This window comes from Lepisma saccharinum, chromosome 29, assembly GCF_977018435.1.
Source record: "Lepisma saccharinum chromosome 29, izLepSacc3.1, whole genome shotgun sequence".
In the NCBI taxonomy this organism is placed as follows: domain Eukaryota; kingdom Metazoa; phylum Arthropoda; class Insecta; order Zygentoma; family Lepismatidae; genus Lepisma; species Lepisma saccharinum.
The window spans coordinates 20,465,170-20,492,627 of record NC_139257.1 but is presented as its reverse complement, the minus strand read 5'-3'; the positions used below and the strand labels follow the sequence as shown (position 1 = coordinate 20,492,627).

The 27,458-nt window shown below is 37.6% G+C and overlaps 1 protein-coding gene across 1 annotated transcript in view; it reads left to right on the top strand.

The window, feature by feature from the left end:
- The window catches only part of LOC145981415 (photoreceptor-specific nuclear receptor-like), a 142,364-nt gene extending 120,854 nt beyond the window's left edge, over positions 1–21,510 (top strand). The window contains exon 7 of the mRNA XM_083114652.1: positions 21,226–21,510. Within this exon, the coding sequence (XP_082970778.1) occupies positions 21,226–21,467 (242 nt within the window). The 3' untranslated portion in view covers positions 21,468–21,510. The remainder of the gene's footprint in view (positions 1–21,225) is intronic.
- The last annotated feature ends 5,948 nt before the right edge of the window (positions 21,511–27,458 follow it).

The following is a 27,458-nucleotide window of genomic DNA, read 5'->3' as shown; positions in this document are numbered from 1 at the left end:
CAAAATGATGTTATGTTTCAGGGTGTTGGTGCATTTTCAGTTAAAGCCATAGATTTCTTAATAGTGGAAAATGAACTGTGGTGTCTTCAGCTGGTGGCTGTATTGCTTTCAGTGGGACGTGGTTGGGATTTTTCCCCCAGGAGAAGTTACAAGTTGAGAAAGCAGTGTTAGAGGAGTACTCTTGAGATTAGGAGGCAGATTTGACAGTAAAAAAATAAATAAAAACAAAATAATAATAATGATGAAATGTAGTGTAATATGTATTTATCTTAATTTACATACTTCAATATGTAAGTTAAAACCTTTCTCTACAGTGTTCATTCTTGAGACAAGGAATACAGAAACAGGTTAAAAACAAAGTCATGTAGCTTCTATGCTGAAGACAGCCTTGGAACTTGTATCCATGAAGGGAGCATCATCCTATATAATCGGATAGAAATACCAGTTCCAAAGCTCTTTTCAGCATGAAGCTTCATAACTCAGCTGGTATTGGCACTGCTTCAAGATCTCATGTTTGTGAGTTCAAATCCATTCGAGGAACCTTGGAATTTTTTTCAGGTTTCATTTGTGAATGTTGGGTATAAATACAAGTTCCAAAAATAGATTGAGTGGGCACCGCTGGTAGCTCGGTCAGTAAGGACGTCACTCCTAGACCTAAGGATCGTGGGTTCGAATCCCACAAAGTAATAGTTGGTTTTATTCCTATGTTCTTCTCTACCCATCCATTCACCAAATATTCTTCTTCCATCCAACCTCTGCTCTTTCCGTGGGCGAATGCAAGCCCCATTTCGGCTCTACGGAGCCCTACTGCCTTTTAAGGCATCCCTTCAGGGCTCGCAGGAGCCCACAACTACCTTCATATATATTTCCTATCACTTAAAAGCTATTATTCCTTTGAGGGATCAGCCTGGGGCTTGAGAGTAGGTACCAGGTATGCTTTTCTTATAATTTTTTAATGTTAGTTCATACCTTTGCTAATAGATGGCGTAGGCATTCACTTTTCAATTCATTAGTTCTGACATTTGCTAATAGATGGCATAGACATTTACTTTTCAATTCATCAGTTCTGACATTTGCTAATAGATGGTGCCACATTTCCCTATATTGAATAGGATTCTATGAAAGTAGGACATAGCCATTTTTCTGTTCAGTTCAGAAATCGCTTTTTTTCTGTTCAGTTCAGAAAACTTTTGGCAAATTGTTCACATTTCCCACTACTTTATCTACCCATTTTGCCCACTTCCATCTCCCTCCCAATTTACACTTGTTTTATGTACCCATATTTTAGTCAACTATCAACAAAAGTTTCTTAACACACTGCAGCATTTGCCACAGGAGCTCTTAGCTTTGAAGAAATGGGTTTTAACAAAGATAAAGTAAAAAATTAGAATGTAGATATCAGAGTTGTAATGAAGTCTACCACTGCAAAGGAGAAATTTATATTTTTGTTATCACTCTTTTCCACCCCAAACTAATCATGATAATGAGGACAAATGAAATCGAGGAAGGTGCACAAAGAACACACCCAAATCAAGGCTGAAATTAAAAAACCATCAGTGGCAAAACTTTGCCAAGTTTTCTACGTCTTCATAACAACCAAGGTGAAATACTGAAACAAAAAGTTTGAAGTTCAGAGTGACACTTGTGGAATTACCATAGAACAAATCTTGCAGCTTCTAGTAAATTTCAAGCTTGCATAAAAGGTAGCACAGTTACATATTTTCTGAAGGTGAAAATTTTTACTACTGGTGGCAGATCACAGGTTTCATTTGTGGTGTTCATGTGAAACCTGAGAAATGCTGTTGAAAAAAAATAGTGAACAATGTGAAGAAATCTTTATTCATAAATATGTAAAATATAAATGACATATCATGTAGATGAGCTTTCTAATGTTGCAAATTAAATATTAAACTTGGAAAGAAGTTTCATGAAGAAGGGAAAGGATATTTCAGGAAAATATTATGACAATCATTTTGCAGCTAAACACCCACATTACAATATCAGCCCCTTCTGGACTTTGTTTTTAACCTGTTTCTGTATTCCTTGTCTCAAGAATGAAGGTTTCAACTTGCATATTGAAGTATAAAAATTAAGATAAATACATATTACACTACATTTCATCAATATTATTATTATTATTATTATTATTGTTATTATTTATATTTTTACTGTCAAATCTGCCTCCTAATCTCAAGAGCACTCCTCTAACACTGCTTTCTCAACTTGTACCTTCTCCTCTTGGGGAGAAAAATCCCAACCACCTCCCACTGAAAGCAATACAACCACCAGCTGAAGACCACCACAGTTCATTTTCCACTATTATGGAATCTACTATCCTTTCTCAGACAACCACTTTTTTATAACAACTTTTAGAGATTTTATTGTTCTGGATATAATCAAGGTTAACATACAATTGTCAATTTATCAATTGCACATAATGTACAATAACATACATGTATCAGAATTGTAGGTAATAACACAAAATTATAAATCAGAAATAAAATAGGGATATTAACCACATAGAGAAAAGTTTTTATTGAAACTGAACAGATCTATTACATAATTCAAAACTGACAATTTGGAAAACAGTTCCTTCTGTTATATATGTACACAAAAAGTTATCCGTTCAACATTGTAAATAATGATATTTGCAGAGTTGTCATGTTAATATCTTGAATAAGCAGCATTGCAGGTAGATATTCAAGAGGACCTTTTTAAATTTTGAATCTTAAGTTCTGTGGAATGGAAATTAAAGTTTAAAATGATAAAACTGAATAATGTTACAAAGGTAACATTTGTATTTATTCCTTATCGACTTAAATTAACCTTTTATAACAACTTTATATGTGCATGTTTTTTTAAAACGATTTTCGACAGCTAACAAATCATTGTATGTATCCACAGGAGGATACAACAATAACAGGAAATGAAAGACATTGGATTCAAGAAATTCAACATTAAATGGCCATTTTATCATCATTAATTGTCATATTCTGCAAACATTTTTGAAGTAGCATTCCTGCATAACAATCACTAAAATATCTTTCCATTGGACAACCGTAAATGGGAAAAGATTCCTCGGACAGCTATGTGTATGGTGACATTTAAATGGTACACTATTATTCAGAAAATATATAATTAATTAGAAGAAAAATTTTGCAATCTCTACACAATGAGAAGGAAGCGCCACTTTCAAAAAGTCTGTTACAAATTAATTCACTCTAGCATTATACATTCAATGAATAAGTTACTAGCCTTGCATTAGATGAAAACTGTGTATTCCTAAAAACCAACATTGTTGCTTGCTTGGAGTTCAAGAAACTGGTTGTAGAATTTCAAGTTGTGCAATGAACTTTTCTTGATATATCCTGGAGGGATCTTGCGAAACGGAAGGTTGCCTGAAAACAACAGTGATCAATGTATGGAAACGTAAATAGATTTTTTTTTTTTTTTTTTACTTTTTCAATAATTTTCTTAAAAGCCATTTTGTAAATGATGAAAATAATATTTTAGTCATTGTTAAGATTTTTTGAAATTTTGGGACTGTTCTGATAGTTCCTTGAACTAATGCTCATTGGCAACCTCTGGTAATGTCAGGGAAATTTACTGTTTGGAAAAGTCAACATTTTTGTAGTAGTGCACTGAAAGTAGGTTCTTGAACATGGAAAGGACAATAAAGAAATTTAAAATTTGTTGACAAACTAGACTTCAGTTTAATATACTTACCATTACCAGTTCTAACAGTAAATATTTTTACTAATTCCATGTAGAAATCTATTTACAATAGGTGGCTATGGGAATTTATAATTTCTTGTTGCTTTTTTAGTGTCCGTTTGATAGTTATTGGGAACAATGTGTGTGTTATTAAATTGTACTACAGTAAAACCTCGTTAATCCGGACCGCGATAATCTGGACAGGCAAAAGCCCCAGAAAAAAATGCAAGGTTTTAAATGTGGCTAGAAGTCAACAATCGCATTAGTCATATTGCTCCGAATACATACATCCAACGTCCATGGGAGAACTTCCCAAAGAAAAGGCAGTCAACCACTGACGAAATTCTGTTTCCCGCAGACTTTCGTGAAACTCTGCTCACTATAATCAATATTTCTTTCAGGCACCACCCCCGGAGGGAATCTACCGCCCCTCCAGACAAAATTGTACAACAAAACTAAAGTATAAAACTTTTCAGTTAGGTACAGTTGTTTCCCTCGCATCGGACCGCATTACTTTGTGTGGTGAATATTTCCCTCTGTAAATAACAACGCCCACACTTGTCCAATCTTCCAGAGGAAGCAGAATAAAACTGGCAACCGCACTAGCCTTATCTCCTCTCTTCCATCTCGAATGTGCAGTAGTGCTTTCCACACCAAAAGCACCGACTCGTTGTCATCAAAGCCGACGCGGTATTTTCTTTGTAATTGATACACAACAGTATATTTGTAAACCATAAGAAAATCGATTGCCGAGTCAAAGGTGGACTGACTGAAAAGTATAGAGTTAAAAAAAAAATCTTCATGCGATTGTTAGAATCGAGCCACCGCATTGCTTTTTTTGTACCTTCAAGAATGTAAACGTTACAGACAAGTGGTGGTTTACAAAAGACAAGACACATTTGAGCTGCATTGCAGTTGTAGCAGTGGGATATTACGGTTCTTTGCTGCACGACAAAAGAAGAATGAAAAGAAAAATAGACTCTTATTTTAGTGTTTCAGCGGCAGGACCTAGCAAGAAATCGCGGGAAGTTGTAGGCACGTCTCCTTCAACACAGTCTACCGTGGGATCTTCCAGTTCCAACCTGCATCCTTCGAAATCATCAGGTGCAAAAGAAGAACGTCACTACAACAAACAAAAAGGTAAAGTGTTCCCCTGTGCTTAGCACCATGCTATGAAGGCGTATAGGGGGTGTGGGGGTAACGCCCCACACTTTCTTGATCCGGTCGTGAGTGGGGGTGATGTGATCAGCACCACGCCCCTGACCGCAAAAGTTCTGCAAAGGACAGGTACCCATGTTATTCGATGCTGGGTGGACGCCGGGGCCGCTTCCAACGTTAGAAAAGTTCCCAGATTTGAACCGGCCAGGGATCAAACCTGGGACCTTTAGCATGGTAGTCAGATGCATTACCGACTAAGCCACCGCGGCCACTCACTACAACAAACAGTGGGAAGAAAAGTACAGTTAGCTGGAGTATAGTGAAGAAAAAGGAGGTGCGTTCTGTAAACTATGCCAAAATTTCATGAAGAATGACGCAAAAGTTCTGCAAAGGACAGGTAGCGTGTTCATAACTGCTCCTTTTACATCTTTCAGAATAGCTTTGGAAAAAAAATGGGAAATTAGAGAAACATGAACACACTTCAGCCCATACTGTAAGTGTACAAATGGAAAACCTCAAAAGCCAGGCTATGAAGAAACCCATTTATGCTAAAGTTGTTCAACAGAGTGAAAGTGAAAGAATGTTAAACAGAAAATGTTTAAAAATACTTTGCAGGGGCTTGTACTTTTTGGTGAAGGAAGAAGTAGCTTTCACTACTAAATATGAAAGCATCATTGAAAGTATTCTGCATCAAATGAGTGATGAATTTAAGGTGTGGAGAGAAGCTCCGAGTGATGGATCGAATTACAGCAGCAAGGACACAGCATGTGAATTGCTGGTGTGTTTGGGCGAAGTATTGAGGGAGGAACTGAAGAAAACGTTGAAAAGCAAGAAGTTCTCCATTTTGGCAGATGAAAGTGTCTCTTTGAGAAATGAAACAGAGTTAAGTATAGTGTTCAGAGCAGTGGCGAAGCTTGGTCTTAAGGGGAAGGCAAGCAATGCAGTACTCCGAAAGAGTGGGAGAGGGGCTTGTTGTCCCAGTTTTTCTAGGAGAGAAAGGGCATTTTAAATAATTATAATAATAATCCCCAACTCCTCTCTCAACACCCATGCTTGTTAGTTCAAATTCTTGGTCACGTTATTGATATAACTTGCTATTACTTACAGTTTCCCGTACACAATTTGAAATATCCATGTTTGTTTTGGTAAATTCTCAGCACACCAAACAAAAGAGAACTCTTACTTGAACCACTCGTTCTTCCCACACAAATGGAAAATGTTCCGAAAAGCTCCGAAACTAACAGAAAAGTGATACCAACTTCCTTGTAAAAATTATTGTTCACGGTAGAATAAAATAACTGACTTGAAGCTTAAAATTATATGAAGCATTGGAATAATAAGTCATTAGAACAGGAATAAAATACGCCGGTTCTTTTTTTGACTATGTATCATATTAATAAAAATAGTATTTTGAGTTTGATAGCATTTAGCACTTAACGTTTTTGCTATTTGCAGGTCTCAGAAGAGTGTTTCATTGCTTTCTTGACATAAGTGTTATCGAAAAAACATCAGTTTATTGAATTTGTTTGTATGGAAACTCACGAAAAATATCGTGTAAATTATTTGGTAGTAGTTGTCAACACTGGCGTGGCGTTGCAATTTGAGATGAGAGAGTGTGAGGCGGACAATAGCCAGCTGTTCTGCAGATTCCAGTGCTCTCCAGCGCCGGGGACATGTTTATCTGCACGTTTTACAAATCGTGAAAGTTAAAGTAATGCTTTAAAGTATGTTTACGTGGAATTGGAACAGTTATAATGATTTATTTCAATAATTCTGTGTTTATAATAAAGCAAATATCCATCTTCGATATCGTGTTAACACTTATATGCTTTCTGCTAGTAGTGTCTGCTGTCTGCTTGGCTCGGCTGTTTTCGAGAAGCCGAAAAGCTCCGAAAAGCAGAGCTTTTATTAGTGGTTTGGGGACCGTACCTTCACCAGCATCTACCCTTCGCCATATGATACTTCAGAAGCGTTGGTTTCCCGCGCAGTTGCTGCAAGCAGAGAGTTTGGTGCTTGCCAACGGGCTGCTGAGAGAGTTTGCGGCCGTAAAATTTCGCGAAATCGAGTGCGATAGAAACTAAATAAGGCACTCAACATTAAATACATTAAATACTATTTTAATAGTGCAAGCAGTGCTTGCATTGCTTGTACTATATCTTCGCCACTGGTTCAGAGTTGTTGAGGATAAGGTCCCCGTGAAAAAGTTTTTGTCAATAGTCAAAATTCCTATTGACAAAGAGCTTGCTGCTCTTGATTTAACATACGATTATATTGTTGCTTTCGGCTTTGATGGCGCCTCAAATATGACTGGGAATGTTGGAGGTGTGAAAGAAGCTTTCGCAAAAGGTTCACACAGAGGCAGGAATAAAAACCAAAAGGTAAAAAGATTTTTTCATGTTTTGAAAGACATTCACAAGCTGTTTAGCAAGTTGCCTAAAAAGGAAAATATTTTGCACGAATTCAGGCAATAATCAATGACCCAGTTATCAAGATTCCAGAATGTATTGAAGTCAGATGGTTGTCGCACTACAGAATAGTCAACGCTGTCTCCAGAAGCTTGAAGTCAATTATAATGGCTCGTGAGCATATCCACAATGAAGGGGCGAATCTTGCTGGATATCAGAAATGAAAGTTTCATTATTACCTGCAATGTGATGAATGAAATCCTCAGTGCACTTTCTATCCTCGACAACGCTTTGCAAAAGGAGGATTCGAGTCTCGCCAAAGTCATCCTTCTAATTACTTCAACCAAATTGCATTTGCAGGATATTGCAAATCAGTGTGGAAACATAAACAGTGATCTGCAAAACAGTATTCGGACCGAACTGAAGAATATCGGATCTGAAGCGCACCTGGTTGCTGTTGAAGATGCTAGGAAAACTTTCTGTGGGATGAAGGAATACGCGGAAAGTGTAATTGAAGAAATGGAAAACAGGTTCAACGATCAATCTATTGGTACCATGAGATTCGCAAGTCAATTTGAAACCTTTCAGTCAGTAGTAGACTTGTAAGAGACCGAAGTCAAAAGGTTTTGTGCTCATTTTCCCATGCTTAAGGTGGAAGGCGTTCTTGCTGTCCTACAATTTTTTTGTCAAGTCGATGCTTGATAATGGAATATATACAGAAGCTGACAATGCATTGTTGAAAATCTTAGAAGCTGACGTGGGATATTGAGAGTTGAAAAAACTCTGAAGTCCTTCTAACCATTCCTGTAACGACAGCCGCCGTAGAAAGATATTTCAGTGCTATGAATAGGATACTAACTAGGACAAGAATTAGAATGCTACCACGAACTTTAATGCATTGTATGATAATAAGCATACAGGGACCTAAGATTCCAACTGATGATTTTCTGGAGAAAACAATAGATTTATATGCCACGAAGAAAGCTCGCAGTATAAGATATCTGTAAATTATCCATGCCATCTTAAGCTTTGCATGACGTGTTCTAACGAGTTTAATAAGTGTAATATTTTTCCTGGTTCACCATTGTGGAATTTATTCTGGATGATAAAATGTAAAAGTAGGTGATGTTTTGTAATTTACTTTTGTAATGCTAATTACACAAGATAATATTTGTAAATGTTAGACAACAGACAAATAAAAAGAAAAATCTGTCTTTCCACATCGAATTACTAAGTATACTTAGGTCACCGCATCCTACTTTATTTTTGTTACTGTACGTCATTTCCCACCTGTAACTACATCATTTAAAGAAGTTGCTAGAAAATATTAATTTTCGATTTGGGGCCACATTAAGGAAATGTTTTAAGTGAACTTTATTTATTTTTCTTATTAAAGAACTACATCCAATAGGAAGGATTTGATGGAAAAAACAGATATTGTTGTATTGCACTCGTATTTGAGAGATATTCGTGAGTGCTGAAAGAAGAGCCGTGTAATATTTAGACAAAACACACACAAGATATTAGAGGGGTGGACGGACATTTTAGCCTATTGACTTCAGTTACGAAAGGGAAATAGAAGGAAATGGGGAGGGGGAGAGGAACTTGCAGCACTAAGTATCTAAGTATAAAGCAAACATCGCTGTAATGAGTTAGATTAGAAGGCTGACATTTTTTTTTGTCTATTAAAACAACATACTGTATAAATGCAGAATTAATATGGAACAGGGCCAGAGGCAGGAAACGGCAAAGGATGATGATGATAAATACAGCTTTGTTAAGATATGCTTCTGGTTATCAGGCATTCTGGTAACATTTGTTGGGAATAGCAAGAAATTAGTGAGATTGCAAACACTGCTTTTGAAGGGCTCATTATAAGGTTGTCAACTCTAATACTTTCTCCCCAGAGCTAAAGTTGTTGCACAAGACCTATAATTGCCCTAATTGTTTGGTCTGGAAAAGTGGGAATTTCGTTTTTACAAAATTGAAGACACCCTGGAAATATCATGTGGAGTTTTCAAGATATGGCATGTTAATTACTGCCACGTAGTGCTGGAATAAATATATATATATATATATATATATATATGGTTCCCACGTAGCCAAGTGGTTAGCACTCTTGCCTTTGTTTCTTTTTACTCAAGAAGCATCAGTCTGATTTCAACGAAACTGCACAATTGTAGGAATGTACCACCGCTACATGATTTTTTTTTTTACATCTATGTATATTGGAAGGCACAATGTATAAATTTTACCTCTGCTAAAAGCCCAGTCTATATGAAAGAGAACAAAACCAATTCCATCTGTCTATGACAATTTGTTCTCGATTTATGCTTATTCCCCCCCAGCAAGTTTAAAAAGCACGTGCTTGAAATTGTGCTGGTCTGAAACAGGTTACATGTGTGCAAGAGGTCGGGCTCCTAAATGTCCGATTGTCAAAAGTTAAAGGTTAAATAAATATTTAACAATGCAAAAGTTTTTTTTTTGTGTGTAATTTTAAAATTTGCTAAAAAATACTTCTTGAAGCTTTCCTTGCGGTGAATATTGAAGAAGTTTTCTCGGGCAATCAGCCAGGTGATTTCCGGATGGGCTTCCGAGAGCTAACGTCACTCATCTTCAGGAATTGAAGTGCAGAGATAAGTCAGAGTGAAGTTAGTTATATGTATTTGGTGTGGGAGGGGTCCGGTGTAGGTGGCAGTTCTCCAACGTCCATGTTCCCAGTCGACTATCACTAATCAGGCAGGGTCCAGTTCGAGGCCTGTGTCCCTGTTGAGGTTTTTCTTTTCCCCGTGTATGACTATTGCTTCTTTGAATAGACAGTCCCAGTAATTTGATGATTTATTGATGATGATCTCTGTGGTTGTGAAGTCAATTCTATGGCTCTCCTGGATGGAATGCTCTGCTAACCCTATTTTTCGGGATGACAATTCTTGATGTGACTGGTGGGTTCTTTGCAACGCTGTTCGATTGTCCTCCCCGTTTGTCCAATATAAGCTTTACCACAGGAATAGGTGATAACTGTAAATCCGGGGTGTCTTCTGACCTACGTAGTCTTTAGGGTTTCGAAGTCGGCTGACTTTTGATGGCGGTTTGTGAATCGTCGGTGTTCTGTTTTGAAAGAATGCAGCTGGTGACTGCAGAGAGGTTACCAGCGTATGGCTGTATCCAAGCTGTGCACAGGTGTTTTTATTTCCTCTTGAAGGTGCTCTGTCACTGATGGTAACAGCTCGGAGAAACAATGTCGAGAATACAGTGGATCGATGCGGGGATGGTGAAAACTCTTGGCCTTGAGGTATAGGTCTGTGTGAGTAGGTTTCTTGTATATGCTGTGTCCTAAGGTCCCATCCGGGTTGCATGTGACGAGGATGTCCAGGAACGGAAGGCTGCCATTGGTCTGCATCGAGGGTTTTTTCTCTATCATCTAATAGTTCACACGGATGACGCTAGATGGCTTACGGAATGGACAGTTTTTTCGCTCCAGTGAATAACGCTTGAACAGGCAAATGATCAGCATACGCTCGAAGCCCATGTACAACCCTAATTTATCTGTGGTAGTGGACCTTCAAATGTGTTTTGTGAAGTGGAAGAGTCAGTGAAATGGGAACTAAAGTGAACATAGTCATCTCCATGTTAAAATGTAATTTAGTCTATCTTACCAATACATAGATCTATATGAAAATGAGTAGATAATTATTGGCTGAAACTACCAGCACAGAGTGGGAGACAAAGTGGGAGAAACCGAAAGTGCGGACAAGTGGAGTGGCAGGCCATCAATGTCTATGACCGATGACAACCGCCACAGGGCTAATGAGCTCATTCGAGCTGATAGATGCATCACCATCCAGGACATTTATGATGCAGTGCACATGTCCTATGGGTCAGCACAGGCAATAATTGAGAGTTTGAGATACCATAAAGTCTGTGCTTTGTGGCATGAGATTCGAAGACCTACAGGAGGTTAAAACAGCTCTGGAACGGTGGGGCAGGGAGTGTTCTGTGGAATTTTTCCAAACAGGTTTTTAGGTCTGGTTATTAAACAAATTATACCTCAACAGGCAAAACTTTTTGATACCTCCTCGTATATATGAGGATACAGAAGTTGTTATACGACATTTCCGTTGGAGATGGAAGTTGCTAGCACCATATAACTGCTTGGACGAAAACTAACAGCCCTGTCGAAGTTGCCATTAGTCCATGATCAGAGGCTAACTCATAAAACAATCGTATAAATTCAAGGGATGTACATTATAAAGTATATTTGTATTAAGTTTATGTAGTACTGCGTTACGTCATACATATTCAAGTACTTGAAACTTTTAATGAAGTTGTTGTAAAGATTTTAGACTTTCATGAAGATTGTGACAATTTCACTATTCTCAAAGTTGGTTATTGACTAACCTATGGTAACACATCGTGGATCAAGTTTTTGTTATAAGTACATTTTGATTTAGTGTGGCTACTTTCTGAACCAAAATCTAGGTTGTGTGTGGAGAAATTTAAAGCTTCTGCTACTCCTGGAATGTTTAGGAATTCAGTAGTGATTGGTTTTGTGATTAAGCTTGGTGCTGTGAAAGATGTTTTATGTCTTATTGCAAGCATAGTATAGAATAGGCTAGGAATTGGGTATTCGTGTTTAACGTACTAGATATCGCATTACAAAACTTTCACATGCGTCGTTTACCTTCTATATTGATTACATACCATATTCTCAAAGTCGCAAAGCACACAGGTTGAGTTTGATCGGTCTAAGCAAAGGTAGAAACTCTACATATTTTATGTGTGTGTAATTTAAATTTAAGTGTAGTTGGGAAATAAATCTTTCTTGTATCCTACAAATGAGTTTTGGCTGCATACGTGAATAGTTATTATTTTAAACGAAAACGTAGACATATTTACAACATTTTGGGATAGCAAATGATTTTTAATTAATGCCAGTAAGAAGAAGACAATGTGCAAAGTCAACATTGACGAATCAAATTAAAAAACCGTATATAGTCAAAGTTACAAATTTTGACATTATGTGGCTAAATTCTTCCTCTATATTTGCATACAATGAATTTTCATTGCAACTCTACAATACAGATTTCTTCTGTGGTAAATGTGCTGCGTTAGGGATAGTTTATTTTATTACAAGGGGGAGATATTTCGGTTCTATTATTGTTCATCTCATTCCATATCACGTGGATTGCAATCATTAAACTCCAAGGTAAATAATAGAAAAATACTGAAATCAATTACAATAATGAACCATCAAGTAAGATTTTTAGTGTAAGAATTAAAATGTTGTTTCTTGTCTTGAATTTTATGAAAACCAGAAAATTACCCAATGTAAATGTATAAGAAATTAGAACATTTTCTAGATATTTCCTTTGGACAATCAAAGACTAGAATCCACAATTTTAATTATTCCTTTTTTAAATTTATTACATTCCAATGAAAAAAGTCGATTTGCCAAGTATCGAGCTCAAACATCGATAGTTCCTCACTGTTCGAGTACGTTGTCTTCCCCTGCCAGATGGCTCTGCTTGTACTGGGTATGAATAGTCTGTGGTTTATAAGGCCTTGGAAAAGTGTTTGCACAAGTCAATGGAAAATATGCTCAGTGTCCCATCCTGTAATAAGATAATCCTTGGTACTGCATTGGACCACGTTCGCTCGAAAATATTCGATTGAATCTCCCACACTCGAGCGTAATTCGCTCGAATATATAGAATATCAAATATAATTTCAATGGGACAATAATCATACAAATATACGTGTAAAAATTAGTGCTGCTAGTTTCAGCCCATAATCATCTATTCATTTTCATATTGGTAAGATAGACTAAATTACATTTTAACATGGAGATTGTGACTAAGGTCACTTTAGTTTCAATTTCACTGCGTTTTTCACTTCACGATCGATATTTGAAGGCCCACTACTACAGAAAAATTATGGTTACACGTGAACTACTGGGCTTCGAGCATATACTGATCGCTTGAATGTTCGAGCGAAGAAACTGTCCATTCCGTAAGTCATCTAGCGTCATCCGTGCAAACTAATAGACGATCGAGCGAAAAGGCCTCGATGCAGCACTAGATTCTATATACTCGAGCGAATCATGCTTGAGCGGGGGAGATTGGATCGAGTTTGAGCAAGTGAAAGTGGTCCCAATGCAGTACTCTAGTCTACGATATCAAACTCTTGTTGGTAGGGTTTGATGAAGCAATTCATGAAATGTTGGCATTCTTGACTTGAATGCGAGACCTGTGCAGGTATAACGTCAGCCTGCATTTTTGACATGTACACAACCAGCTTTCATGGTGGAGTGGTTAGTGTAATGTGCTACAAAGCAAGGGACTCAAGTTTGAATCCTGTATAAGGCCTAGATGTTTCATCTCGTTATTGAAGGAGTGTGACAGATTAATCAATACTCTTATCAGCTGATGTAGGCATTTGGTAATTTTACTGATCCAATGTGTCTAGAAGTATCTTACAATGCAATATTGTGCAATTTTATGGATATAAACATAATAGTGTATTCCATACTTGTCTAAATATGTAGCTGCTTCTGCGTTACAAATGCTTGGTTCATCTGGAAACATACATTTATTAAAGTTCTTCAAGACCTATTTGGAATTTTATACCAGATCATTAGGTGGTTATTGGTACCAGTAAATTTTGTATCATTACCAGCCAAAATTTCATATCAGTCCAATCCTTCCATTATTGTAACAGAGGGGTAGAAAATCGACTGAACAAAAAGTGCAATTCAAACTGCTGAACATTCACGATATTTTCATATTTAATTTGAGAATTCTTTAAAAGTTGTCACAAGACTTGACTTTGTTAATGTAAACCACGCAATGATCAAAATGTAGGAAATGTCCAGGAAAAAAGAAAAGAGGATACTTTTAGCAAGTTAGTAACATCAGGTTGATTCAATCCTTTAAGCAAATCTGCACAAAATAAACTGAATGAATATGATTTGGTCACATATATCTTTCGAACTTGGCTCTAGATGGCAGTCTGCATGATAGTTTCAGACAAGGTACAAACTAAAAGTTATTTTCATGGTGCGGGGCATTTAATAGGTTAGAGGGGTACAGGAAATGGAACTGGAATTTATACAGTTGGATGCACAAATTTTCTGTGAGTATATCCATTCATTTTTGTACAGTGAGTGTCACGGGAAACTTGGCAGCGGAGCAGAGGCCAGCGCATCTGCCTCTAAACTAAATGCATCATCTTTGTAACTGGAACTGTAATGAAATAACCTGGTACAATTAAAATGAGCACTTACCTTGTTACAAGAGGGGTTGGAAATGTCCTCCTGCATCCACACATTTACGGCATATTTTTAGGAAATTATCACTAACACGATCAGTTCCTCTTCTGATGTTTTCTTTCAATTGGCTTCAGGTTTAAAAGCTTGGTAGCTTGCCATGCAGACGACTTGGAAATGTCTTGTTTTTTGTGCAAGGCACCGGAGGGATTTTTGAGAAGTATGTTCCAATCGTGCTCCAATGTAATCTAATTTCTCCTCAGTACGAACACGTCGTTTTACCCTTAGTTTCTTATCAAGAACAGGCCCTGATTACCTACATTCGTTCACAAGTATCCGAACAGTGTCTCTGTGTGAAACATGAACATCTGGGTATTCTGCCGCAAAATGTATTCAAACTTCCCTACAAGATTTCATAGTGACGTAAGAATCGCACATTAAAATTTGTTGTTTTAAATTGTACGGATAGTGTGCCAATATTAGACTGCAAAACACATGCAAACAGAACCACAGCTACCTGCATAATGGAAGCACCGACACATCCAGTGGCAAGTGGATCTAAATGTCGGCAGATGAGATCCCACTGCCTGACATGCTGGCCGCTGCTCTGCATTCCCGTGAGACACTGTATTTCACCCTGCATGTTTTTAAGGACTAGAATATTTTATGTATGATGGTGCAATGGTTGTTAGCAGCTTGTTTGGCATTTTGTTTCTATTTTTGAAACTCTCATTGCATAAAACAAAGAATAAACGTGATAGACAATTTGCTTGTTAATACTTATGAATCCCACGGGACAAGAGAAATGATCTGTTTTCCACAACTATCGTACAACTATATAACAATAATCTTGATGCACACAGAATTCCCAAGTTGATCAACATTCAGGAGCTTGGGACTTCAGTGTGCCTTGTTAATTCCAAAGGAAGATGATCAAAAGAACTTTTCGTCTACTTTTGTGTTTTCATGAAAGAGGCAGGTGATCCAAAAATAGCACTTTTTTCTCCTAAGTAGCCAGTGTACAAAGGTCCACACCAGACCAGTGTACACAATATTCCCAATTTGTGTTTACCTACTGATCGTTACGTTAAAGTTTCAGAGAAAGGAGTCTCTCCGAACGAGAACTTCTAATGCACATACTTTTCAAACTTTCAGCACAGTTTTATACCACCACTTAATTGCCATTTCTTGAAAAACTACAGATGATAAATCAGTCTGGTCTTTTTTGCTTCATTTATATGCATGTGAAGGTTTGATATACTGGAACGACAAAATATCTTTATTTTTACCATTTTTAACACACATTTTGAAAATGCCACCCCCTCCCCCAATGTCACATGAATGGGGTATTCAACTACAGTTTTTCTGCTGGTGAGACGAATAAAAATCATTATCACAAAATGCGACAATTAGGAGTCCAGTTGGGACATCAAATTTTCAAATTACCCAAATACCTATTTTTTTCCCCTTTGTTTTGTACACGAAGGCCAGTTTGAAAAGAATGCACATGGAATGTTCAGTTCAAAGAGGCTGATACATGTGAGGGGTCAGGGTTTAAAGTGTGCTTGGTGCTGGAACTCAGTTTCTGCTATGACAATAGACATTTCATTTAGTTGTTAATTAAATACACTATACAAAAATTAAATACACTATACAAAAGTGGTTCAAATATTTAGAAAAATAATTTGTCTTGGTAAGTGCTATATGACCTAATTTCTTGAAATGACAGACGCGATAGTTCTTGCATTTATTATTATTATTGCATTCAAAGTAAATAATTAACCCATTGTTATTTTAATATTTATTACTAATTATAGTAATTGTGTCTATTTGTGGTTGGCGTTAGCCTGAAATGACTAAGCACTGGGAGAGGCTCCAATCCTCTAAAGATTAATTTTCAATTCAGTATCCCAGGCCACAACACTTTGCCACCAGGCATCTGGACATTTCTGAACAATGCCAGCTTGTAGTCATAAAGAGCCATAACCAGAACTTGGGGTATCGAGTGAAGTGTAATTTGTCCCACAAATGTTCTCTAGGATTCATATCCGGGCATTGAGAAGGCCAGTCCATTTCAGACAGTGATTCGGTAAAAATGTGCAAACCAGAAATGTGTGATGCACTGAAGGCTGGTTTTTCAATGTCCTGTTAATCTTTCTGTTAACTGTCAGTTGGAGATAGCAGCCAGTCTTAACCAGCACCGGGTTTTTCAATGTGAAAGTACAAAGGGTGTTCAATAAGCTTTGCACAGATGGTAATAATATTTTTATTAGTTCCAATATGATGATGAAATTTTAGGTGAACATACTTGATCCTTTGGCTAGAAGACCATGTTACTCAATGTAGCCTCCATCTGCTGTGATGCATCTCGTCCAACGTTCTTTCCATGCCTTGAATGCACTTTGGTAAAATTCAGTGGCCGACTTTTACGCCATTGTTTCACACAAGAAATAAGGTCCTTGTCACTGTCGAATGTTTTTCCCTGCAGGTGGGCCTTCAGTCGACCAACCAGGAAGAAATCCGAAGGAGCAAAGTCCAGACTATAGGGAGACTGAGTGACTACTTCCCATCCCATTTTCATGATGTTTTGCTGTCATCATGGCTGTGTGAGGCTTGGCATCGTCATGATGGAGTTTGATGACCTTACCTTGCAGCTCCGGTCTCTCGGTCTGGAGAGCACGTCGTAACTCCATCATGACAATGCCAAGCCTCACACAGCCATGATGACACAGCAAAAAATCATGAAAATGGGATGGGAAGTAGTCACTCAGTCTCCCCATAGTCTGGACTTGGCTCCTTCCGATTTCTTCCTGGTTGGTCGACTGAAGGCCCACCTGCAGGGAAAAACATTTGACAGTGACAAGGACCTTATTTCTTGTGTGAAACAATGGCGTAAAAGTCAGCCACTGAATTTTACCAAAGTGCATTCAAGGCATGGAAAGAACGTTGGACGAGATGCATCACAGCAGATGGAGGCTACACTGAGTGACATGGTCTTGTAGCCAAAGGATCAAAGTATGTTCACCTAAAATTTCATCATCATATTGCAACTAATAAAAATATTATAACCATCTGTGCAAAACTTATTGAATGCCCTTTGTAACTTGCAGTTAACTAACCCATAGTTCGTTCTCCAAAACAGGGTGTTGGGAATTCTGAAGCATGGAAATTACAGGAAATCAATCTGCACGCCATCTGTTAGTATAGTTTCAAACCACATCGACTGGCACACAGCCTGGCGTTTAAATATAGAACTACAAGTGTGTCGTGCTCGAAAGCACGTTATTGCATTGGAAACTATTAGAACAATGGTTACATATCCATTCTGTATGCTTACGAAATAGATTAACGAAAGCCAGCATTACAGATTTGGATTTCCTCTAACAAAGGTCAATTCCACGTGGGAGAAATGCTGTTATGAGGCGTAAGTGCAGATACTTTCTTGTAGAAGAAGCATGAAGAACTCGAAAGTCAAAACATTAATAATACCTATCTGTTGATATAAACACTTAATATGTAAATATTGTACATTTGACTACATGTTTGTTGAGTGAAAAAAGAACATGTTAATAATAAGCATGCTTTGTAGGTCAAGTTCTAAAAATATGAAGGTACACGTAAAAATAATTTTGAAATTTACTGTAATATAATATTTCTCCGAGAAGATCATTCAACAATAAAGCATGAATTGAAGGCAACACACGTAAATAATTGACCCAAAAAAGACTCGAACCTGTATTACAAACACAACACGCTCCTGAAGGTGGTCCCACTAACCACTGCGCCAAATTACCGTTTGGAGATTGCCCCGTCTGGTAGACCGGATATACTGGCCACAAATTCTCCAACACGACCTCGCCAATTCCATATTTGCATGGACATTGGTAAGCTCTCCCAAACAAAATAAGTCTTCTTCTGTACCAATTTAACGCTTTTATGAATCATATCTTGTATAATCTGACAGTAAGTTGCATGTGTGGAACTTTGATAACTACATAAGGCATCCATGTTGCTTCGTAACTTCCAGTTACGAGCTAACTGTACATTGAAAAAACATAGATTTTCACAAACTTTGTTACGTGCTAACATGAACCTTAACTGAACATTGAAAAACCGGCCCTGAGATGGGGAACCTAGTGTCTGAGAAGCCAGCATAATGAGAGATAGGCTGAAACATGTCCAGCACTAGCATGACTACATGGGATGACTGACTAATCAGCGATACTATGGACAGGTAGCAACATTAATAGATATTTATTTATATATTAGTTTTACATACGTGCACATTTGGAAACTAGCATTAAGCTGGTGTTAATGTACAGTTATGGACACTTCTTGGTTGTAATAATACCAATGATTCTAAATGGAATCATTACAACCTAGAAGTGTCCGGAACTGTACAATTAGATACAGTGGGATGCACAAGTATTCCTTGGTAAATTGTGTATGACTAATTTCATTAATTTTTCGTGCATACACAGATTTGTATGTATCCTGATGCAAAGGTTGTCAGCAGTTTGTTTCAATTTTTGAAGACCTCGTGTAAAACAAAAGCTATAAACATGGTAATTGATAACACTGGGGAACAGTGAAATTGCGGCACAGTGTTTGAGAGCTAATTTAGGGCGATTTCATGCTGCTGAATAATGATCTAATAATACATTTCCTGAATTGACTCTAATTTATGAAATAAATGCAACTAAATCAAAATGGCGGAAACATAAGACATACATATAAATGAACTTCCAACAACAATTTAATATTTCTTTTTGTGATTATAATAATTATTATAAAAATAAATTTATAAAGGGCTATGATCACAATAATTAAGAAAATATGTACACAATGAAGTAACAAACTATGTGAAACATTTTCTATATGATTTCCTGCTGTATTGCTTTTTAGGACAATCCCTCTGTAAGCTCCAACAGTAGTCTGCCATCATGTGGCGATCCCACCATCCCTGGTACCTTTCTTCCATTATCCTTATATCCTGATGGAACCTTTCTCCCTGCTCTTCACTAAAATCACCAAGGTTCTGAGGGAATCTGTGAATGAAGCTATGTAGAAAATGCATCTTCACACTCATATTAGCTCCCAATTTCTAAAAATTTTTCAACATATTCCCAACTATATCGCGGTAGTTTTCTGCTCTGTGATCCCCCCCAAAAGTTTTTGACGATGGACACAAAGCTCAGTCAGGCCTCAGATTTAAAGGTAAAGTGCTCCCCTGTGCTTAGCACCACGCCATGAAGATGTAAGTTGTAAAATTGGCATAATTTATAAGTGTACAAATTTGTGGTCCGTCAAAGATTCCTGCCTTCAATTTTTCTATACTTAGTCCTGGAAAAGTGTGGCATCTATATTTGAAACAATCAACACTTGTATCTAAGGCCTTGACAAACTGTTTTATCAACCCAAGTTTAATATGCAGTGGCGGAAGGATGATTTTGTCCCTATCTATCAGCGGTTCATGAATGATATTAACTTTTCCCACTGTAATATTTTCCCTTGGGGGCCAAACTTTTATCGTCCAATGCTTTTCTCTAGCATGACTATCCCACAAACATAGGAGATATATTGCCTAGCAACAATTTAAAAATATATTAATAAGTTTCTTAATGGGAATTTCAGACCATTATCAAATTTTGATATTACCGAGAAAAGTGTGGAGTAATTTTACCTCCTATATTTTCCATGGTGAGTTTATTTTTTAAACTGGAGTCAATTGAACTGAACCAATCATACAATTGGCAATCACAGCTGTTTTGTGTGCTGAAACTGTTACGAAACTTTATGCCACAAAATAAAATCTTTTTTTTGTTCCCCAGTGTAATTTGCTTCATAAGACTTATGCATCCCACTGTAGCAAAAGGAAGGCTGCCAACTACAATGTTAAGCATGGCAGTGGCAAATCATAGGTGGTGCCAATCATGGCAATTAATTCCATGTCAGAGTCCAAGGAGTCTCAAACAAGTGATTTGAGATATCGCCAGATGAAATAGAAAGTGGATTCATGTCGGGTGACCTTGCCAAGGGAGCAGGAGAGATAACATCACATGGGTGCACACATCCACAATGAAATGAGGTGGTGCTCCCTGTATTGGTATGCAGGCTTCTCTAAATTGTTCAGTGGAGCCTGTTTGCACAATTTCACTGAATATATATAAACACTAGGGATGGGACCAATTAATCGGTACTCTATCGGTATCGGCCGATATAGGCATATCGGTTTATCGGTAAAATTACTGATTATTTTACCAATCCGATATATCGATAAATATCTTATAATTTAGTGCAAAATTCTGCCATTTTCTTTTAATTTTTATGGATAATCTCGATGCCCTACTTTTTAAAAAAGTAATTGTCTAAATATTCAACTTCTTTTGCACTGCAGTCACCTCGAAACACACATTTATTAAGGAGATCAATGAACATTTCAGGTTCTTCATGGACCATTTCTAATTTTATATCTGATCGGTAGAATATCGGTTATCGGTATCGGTAAATTTTATATCGGTATCGGCCAAAATTTCATATCGGCCCATCCCTAATAAACACAGTCAGCATTTCCACCACTGTGTCTCTTCTAGACTGTGAAACTTGATTAGGCATCTTTTCCTGTAATGTGTTTTCGTACTTTGAGCCAAATGTTGTATATAATGATTCTCTTTTTGAAAACAGACACACGTGGTTTGAGAGATGCTCTTCAGGTGGAAATTCTACAAGACCAAACGCACCTGATGCTACACGAGTACTGCCTCACCAGACACCCACCATCCAAGGTTCGTTTCGGGAAGCTACTGCTAACATTGCCATCTGTCCACAGCCTCAGCAGCCAAAGCATCGAGGAACTTTTCTTCAGAAAGACTGTAGGAGACATACCCATTGAGAGACTGCTTTGTGATATGTTCAAATCCAGCTAGGAACTGAAATCTTAACTAGTGGAATAAATGTATTAATAATTTAGTGCACTTTTGTTTTGTTTTACCCTCAACTAAGCATGTGTGGATAAATTGATTTTGCAATGGTATGGCTTGTATTGTGTAATTTTTTGTTGATTACCTCCAAACTAGATTTTCCAATAATTATTTAAGCTTTCCTGGCCGCGAATAATGATTAGGTTTTCTCAGGATATCAACAAGGTGATTACCGCATAGGCTTCAGAGAGCTAATGTCACTCAGTTCTTCAAGGATGTGTCAGGTTAAAGATATATATATGCATTTGGTGTGGAAGGGGTCCGGTGTAGGTGGCAGGCCAATCAGGTGCCATCTCTGACTTCCATGCTCCCACCTGACTATTGCTAACCAGGCTGGGTCCCTGTTGAGGTTTTCCTTTTCCGGTGGATGGCTATTGCTTCTTTGATGATTCGGTCCACTTATTGATGATGGTTGTGTAGTCAATTCTATGGCCTCCTGAATGGAATGTTCTGCTACCCTGATTTTTCCGGATGAACGTTGTTCAATTTTCCTCCCCGTTTGTCCAATGTAGGCTTTATCACAGGAAAAGATATGATAAACGCCGGGTGTCTTCTGTCCTGGATCGTCTGAATGTTGTGCTTTGAAAGAATGCAGCTGACTACTGTGGAGAGGTTTCCAGTGTTTGGGATGATGGGATCTTTTTGTCTTGGTTGTTGGGGGAGGGATTCAGGTTTGTTTATTTGGTTGTTCTTGTTGTGCATACTTGCTCTAGTGTCTTGTTGGTGGTGCCTTCAGCGTATCCATTCTGTCTGAAAGCTGTGTGCTGGTGTCTTTATTTCATCTTGAAGGTGCTCTGTGTTGCTGATGGAGATTGCCCTGTGAAACAATGTAGAGTACAGTTGACCACTGCACTGGCTGGTGAAAGCTCTTGGCGTTGACCAGCACCCAAATATCAAATTCACCATGGAGACAGACCAACAGCAGCCTTCTGTTCCTGGATATTATCATCACACCCAAACCGGATGAGACTTTAGGACATAGCACATACAGGAAACCTACTCACACCAACCTACCCCACAACATTAAGAGCTTTCACCAGCCAGTGCAGTGGTCAACTGTACTCTCTACATTGTTTCACAGGGCAATCTCCGTCAGCAACACAGAGCACCTTCAAGATGAAATAAAGACACCAGCACACAGCTTTCAGACAGAATGGATACTTTGAAGGCACCACCAACAAGACACTAGAGCAAGTATGCACAAGAACAACCAAATAAACAAACCTGACCCCCCCCCCAACAACCAAGACAAGAAGATCCCATCATCCCAAACACTGGAAACCTCTCCACAGTAGTCAGCCTCATTCTTTCAAAACCCTAAAGACGACCTAGGACAGAAGACACCTGGCGTTTATCGTATGATGTGTTCCTGTGGTTAAGTCTACATTGGACAAACGGGGAGGACAATCTAACAACGTTGCAAAGAACATCAAGAAATTTCATCTGGAAAAATCAGGGTAGCAGAACATTCCATCCAGGAGGCCATAGAATTGACTACACAACCACCAAGATCATCAATAAGTGGACCGAATCACCAAAGCAGCAATAGCAATCCACCGGAAAAGGAAAACCTCAACAGGGACACAGGCTCGAACTGGACCCAACCTGGTTAGCTGATAGTCGACTGGGAGCATGGAAGTCAGAGACTGCACCTGATTGGCCTGCCACCTACACTGGATCCCTCCCACACCAAATGCATATAACTTTATCATAAAAAGTGTGACATTAGCTCTGAAATCTAACCAGAAATCACCTGGTTAATATCCAGAGAAAACCTCATCATAGATATCCCAAATTAATCCTTCTTCCACCTAACCCATATATTGTACTTCTAGTAAGAAAATTGTAAAAATCCAGCAATTTGAAAACTTGCATTGACTATGTTGCTTCAGAAAGTCAATGTAAATGAACTTTGTTTCTGTAACCTAATGCTGACATTTTGTTCAATGGCCAGGTGGAACACGTAGCTGCTTTATATCTTACTGTAACGAATGCGAGGCAGAACTCGGTGCCCCAAAATAGCGTTTACACTCTTTGAACGTTAACAACAAACTAATATTCAGATTTAGCAGATTTCTACCTGTAGGGAACTGAAGAATCACATGTACACTACAAAACTACGGACATTGGATGACACGCAACATGTGCTTATTTTTCTATGGAAACCATATCTGCTGTTTGTCGTTCTGTCCTACAGCATTGCAGACGATTTATTGCTGCCAATAGCAGTCATTTGGAATATAACTTGAATGTTCATATGTGCTGTTATTAGTGCCCCTGTTCAAAGAATGTGAACACTATTGTGGGAGACACTGTATACAACACAAATGCCTGCAAGATAATCATCCTCAAATAACTATGTACACTTTCACATACCTGGAATTCTTAGCATTAGATTTGTAGTACAGATGAAATAGGACATGCACCATAGTATGAAAAATCTTGGTGAAGCCATCCAGATATCACATTTGACTGATTTTTGTAGGTGTTGTACTCCATGATATTTTAGAGAAATAGTTGCAGATATACTGAACTACTGAGCATTGCTGTCTAAAAGCATTTAAAAAGATGGTGAATAAAAAAAGCAGCCAATATTTGCAATGAGTGGCTCTCAAGAGTACTATCCAATGCAAATATTGGCTGCTCTATCAGTGCACTCGATCCCTTAGGAACACTGTAGAAACTAACTAAACTCTGGTGCAACCTATCTTGACAGTGACGTAGTACCAGCATTGCAAACTTCCATCGTTGATACTTTCACTGTCTGCACTAAGAAAAAAGACAAACAAGGGAAAGAATTTCAATAGTTTGAAATGCAAGGGAAGGAAGTCCAACATGTCGCAATGCGAGGTTTCTTTTAGAATGGAATCTTGTAAAATAAAGAGCAATTAAAACGAGCACGATGTATAAATACAAGAAAATGAACGGAATCTGATAAAGAATACGAGATGGCAACGCGCCTTTGAACGGAAAGTTCGCGAGGCTTGAGCACAAAAATATAGTTCCTTAATGAAAACACGTTACAGCGTAAACAGAGCATATAAATGTGTTAAAAATATTAGATACTTAAAATCTTGTTGAAATGTAGAGTATTCGGCACGATTATTTTGTTACAAGTCAAAGTTAAAATTATATATACTGCTCAGCAAAGAAGGAAAAAAAACCTGAAAATATGCGAACTAAAATCCACCCCCACTTGTTTCTGTCGCTGTAAACGGCAGCAGGCCAGAATCTGGGGGAAGTCCTTCTCTTCCTCTGCTCTCAAATGGCACGCTGTTGCCACGATGCCTCACAGCTGTTCTCTGACAGATGAAATTCTGGCGGACCTGCCACAAAACGCGACGACGTTCAGTGTGGCGCGGTCAGTGGTTGAAGAAGAATGGATAACGTTCGTGACGATTTAAATAATTAATGACAATAAAATCTATTGTCATGGTTGTGATTCTTACTATGCGATAGTAAATATTACCATCTAAGAAACTGATTTTATCTTCAATTTAATTATTAATTATAATTATATCCTCAGAGACAGTGGCGGCGATTGGGTATACCAGGCAAGAGGCGCTAACTTGTTTCGCCTTTACTTTTCGCAAGACCTTTTCCATTCTTCTTTGGTAAAGTTCTGAAATTCTTCTCTTGCAACTTCCAGTACTCTGCCCAAATTACGATCCACATTTTTTGATGCAATACGACCCTTTATGATACCCCAAACATACTCAATAGGGTTTAGATCGCAGTGATAAGGTGGAAGACGAAGTACGGTGTGGCCGTTTTCTGCTGCAAGAGTGTCGACCCGATATTGCGGGGGCTTTTTGTTGGTTTTGATTAGCTGATATAACTAATATATAATACTATATATTAGTATATAGTATTAGTACTATATAGTACTAATACTATATATTAGTATATAGTATTAGTACTATATAGTACTATATAATCCTAAGTCATTGCAAATAATGTTGCGAAGAGTATCACTACTAACCCGAAAATTAATTTCTTTCTTTAATTTCGAAAGCACTTCTTTTACTGTAGGCACTTCATGTTCAACCGTATAAAAATTACCAATAGTTCTTCTAATCAAACACTTGTCAACAACAATGCTATGCTTTTCGGCAGACCTGTGCTTACCTGGTGTCGTAAATTTCCCCCTGAATTTCCTTCCTTTCTAATTTTCTTAATGAAAGTGTTCGACATTTGAACTGCAGCCGCCGCACGCTTTGTAGTTTCATTTACCGGAAACGTGTAACATCCTTCTCTCGCTTCGTTGTCAAAAAATTTAACAACATTCGAAATCACCTCTCGGCTCTCACTATGTACGGTTTTGCCCTTCATTTCGGTATAAACAACATACACAACAGACGCACTCGAACTCAATTGACCTTTCGTCCATGTAAGTTTGACAACATTGAAAGGGTGTCAGAAGTCGAGAAGTCCTTGCTACCCCCCCACCTCCCACCCGACCCAACCCTCGATCGGCTGTACACAAAAACGTTCCCTTCCTCCTGTGTGCTTTCTCTGCGGACTCTGAGACACAACTGTGACGGAGAGAATCTTTCATGCTTTGCGCGGAGTGATACAATGGTTTCGCATCAACCTGTAGTGCGGTCCCAGCTGACGTCACTGTCAAGATAGCTTGCACTTTAGTATACTACATTCACAAAGGTACAAAACTGCAAAAACACTATACTTACTCAAATACACCATGCATTTTATACTAGGGCTGAGCCGATACTTTTATATCATTTTGGACTTTTACTGCCTCCACAAATGTCACTTGACACTTACATGGAGTCGAATTATGCAAAATTTGAAATTTCATTTTATTTTGCACCATTTTTGTGTGAAAAACTATTTTGTGATCACTAGAGGCATGCATATTTCGTTTTTGACGAAAAAACGAAATTTGAAAAAACACATTGTAGTGTTAATTTTTCATGTTTTTGAAAGGTGTGAGATGCATTTTGTGACCATGTTTTGTCACGAAATAATGCGAAATGAACTGCAAAAAGCGAAATTAACTCTTAAACACGAAATTCAGGGTTTATTCATCGACGCGACACCTTTTTAGGTCTGAATTATCCTGAGAGTTATGCAATTCCCGGAAAATTGTTTAATTCTGCTGCTAATATTGGAGAAGCAAAGATGAACTCCTTTACACAGAAATAAACTTAATACTCTTATAGCTACATAAATGTGCTATTAGAAATGAAATGTTAATTCTGCGGAATAAGTGTAGTGTTTAAATCAAATTTAGGATTATATTCACAATTTTAAAACCAAAATGTATTTTTATATACCACTTTTCATCCAATTTTTCACCGCTATAACACCGATATTTCATTTTATTTACCGCTTTTGAACCCGAAATTGACTCCGTTTTTGTACCGAAATTTTGCTTTTTTATTTACCAAAAATATGTGCCTCTAGTGATTACATAAGTTCAGGTATAATTTTTGAATTATTTAAAGAAAAATATATGATAAATTAATGCATACAAATAAAGTAGGGATGGCCAAATCCAGATATCGGAATAATTTTCTATCTGGATTTCAAATATCCAAATATTCTTTTATTCATCATTTTCATATTTCACCACGGATTTTCTACAAATCCTTCATCAATCTGTTCTATCTGGATATTCAGATTATCTCATTATCCGTTGCATCTGAATGAATATAGGATAATTTGAAATCCAGATTTAGTGGCCATCCCTAAAATAGAGTGGAATAATTGCACTAATATTTAATCAATATTTTGAATGACTTAATTAATACAATTTTAAAAAATCTATCAGATGGGAATGAAGAGTTATCGGCAGTGTTTCAAAATGTTATATTTTTTTTATCGGCCGAGCCCTAATTTATAAGCTCTGCTTTGGTGAGAAGTACTTCAAGTAAATAAGGTCTCAGTAAGGTAAATTCATAAATAACACACATA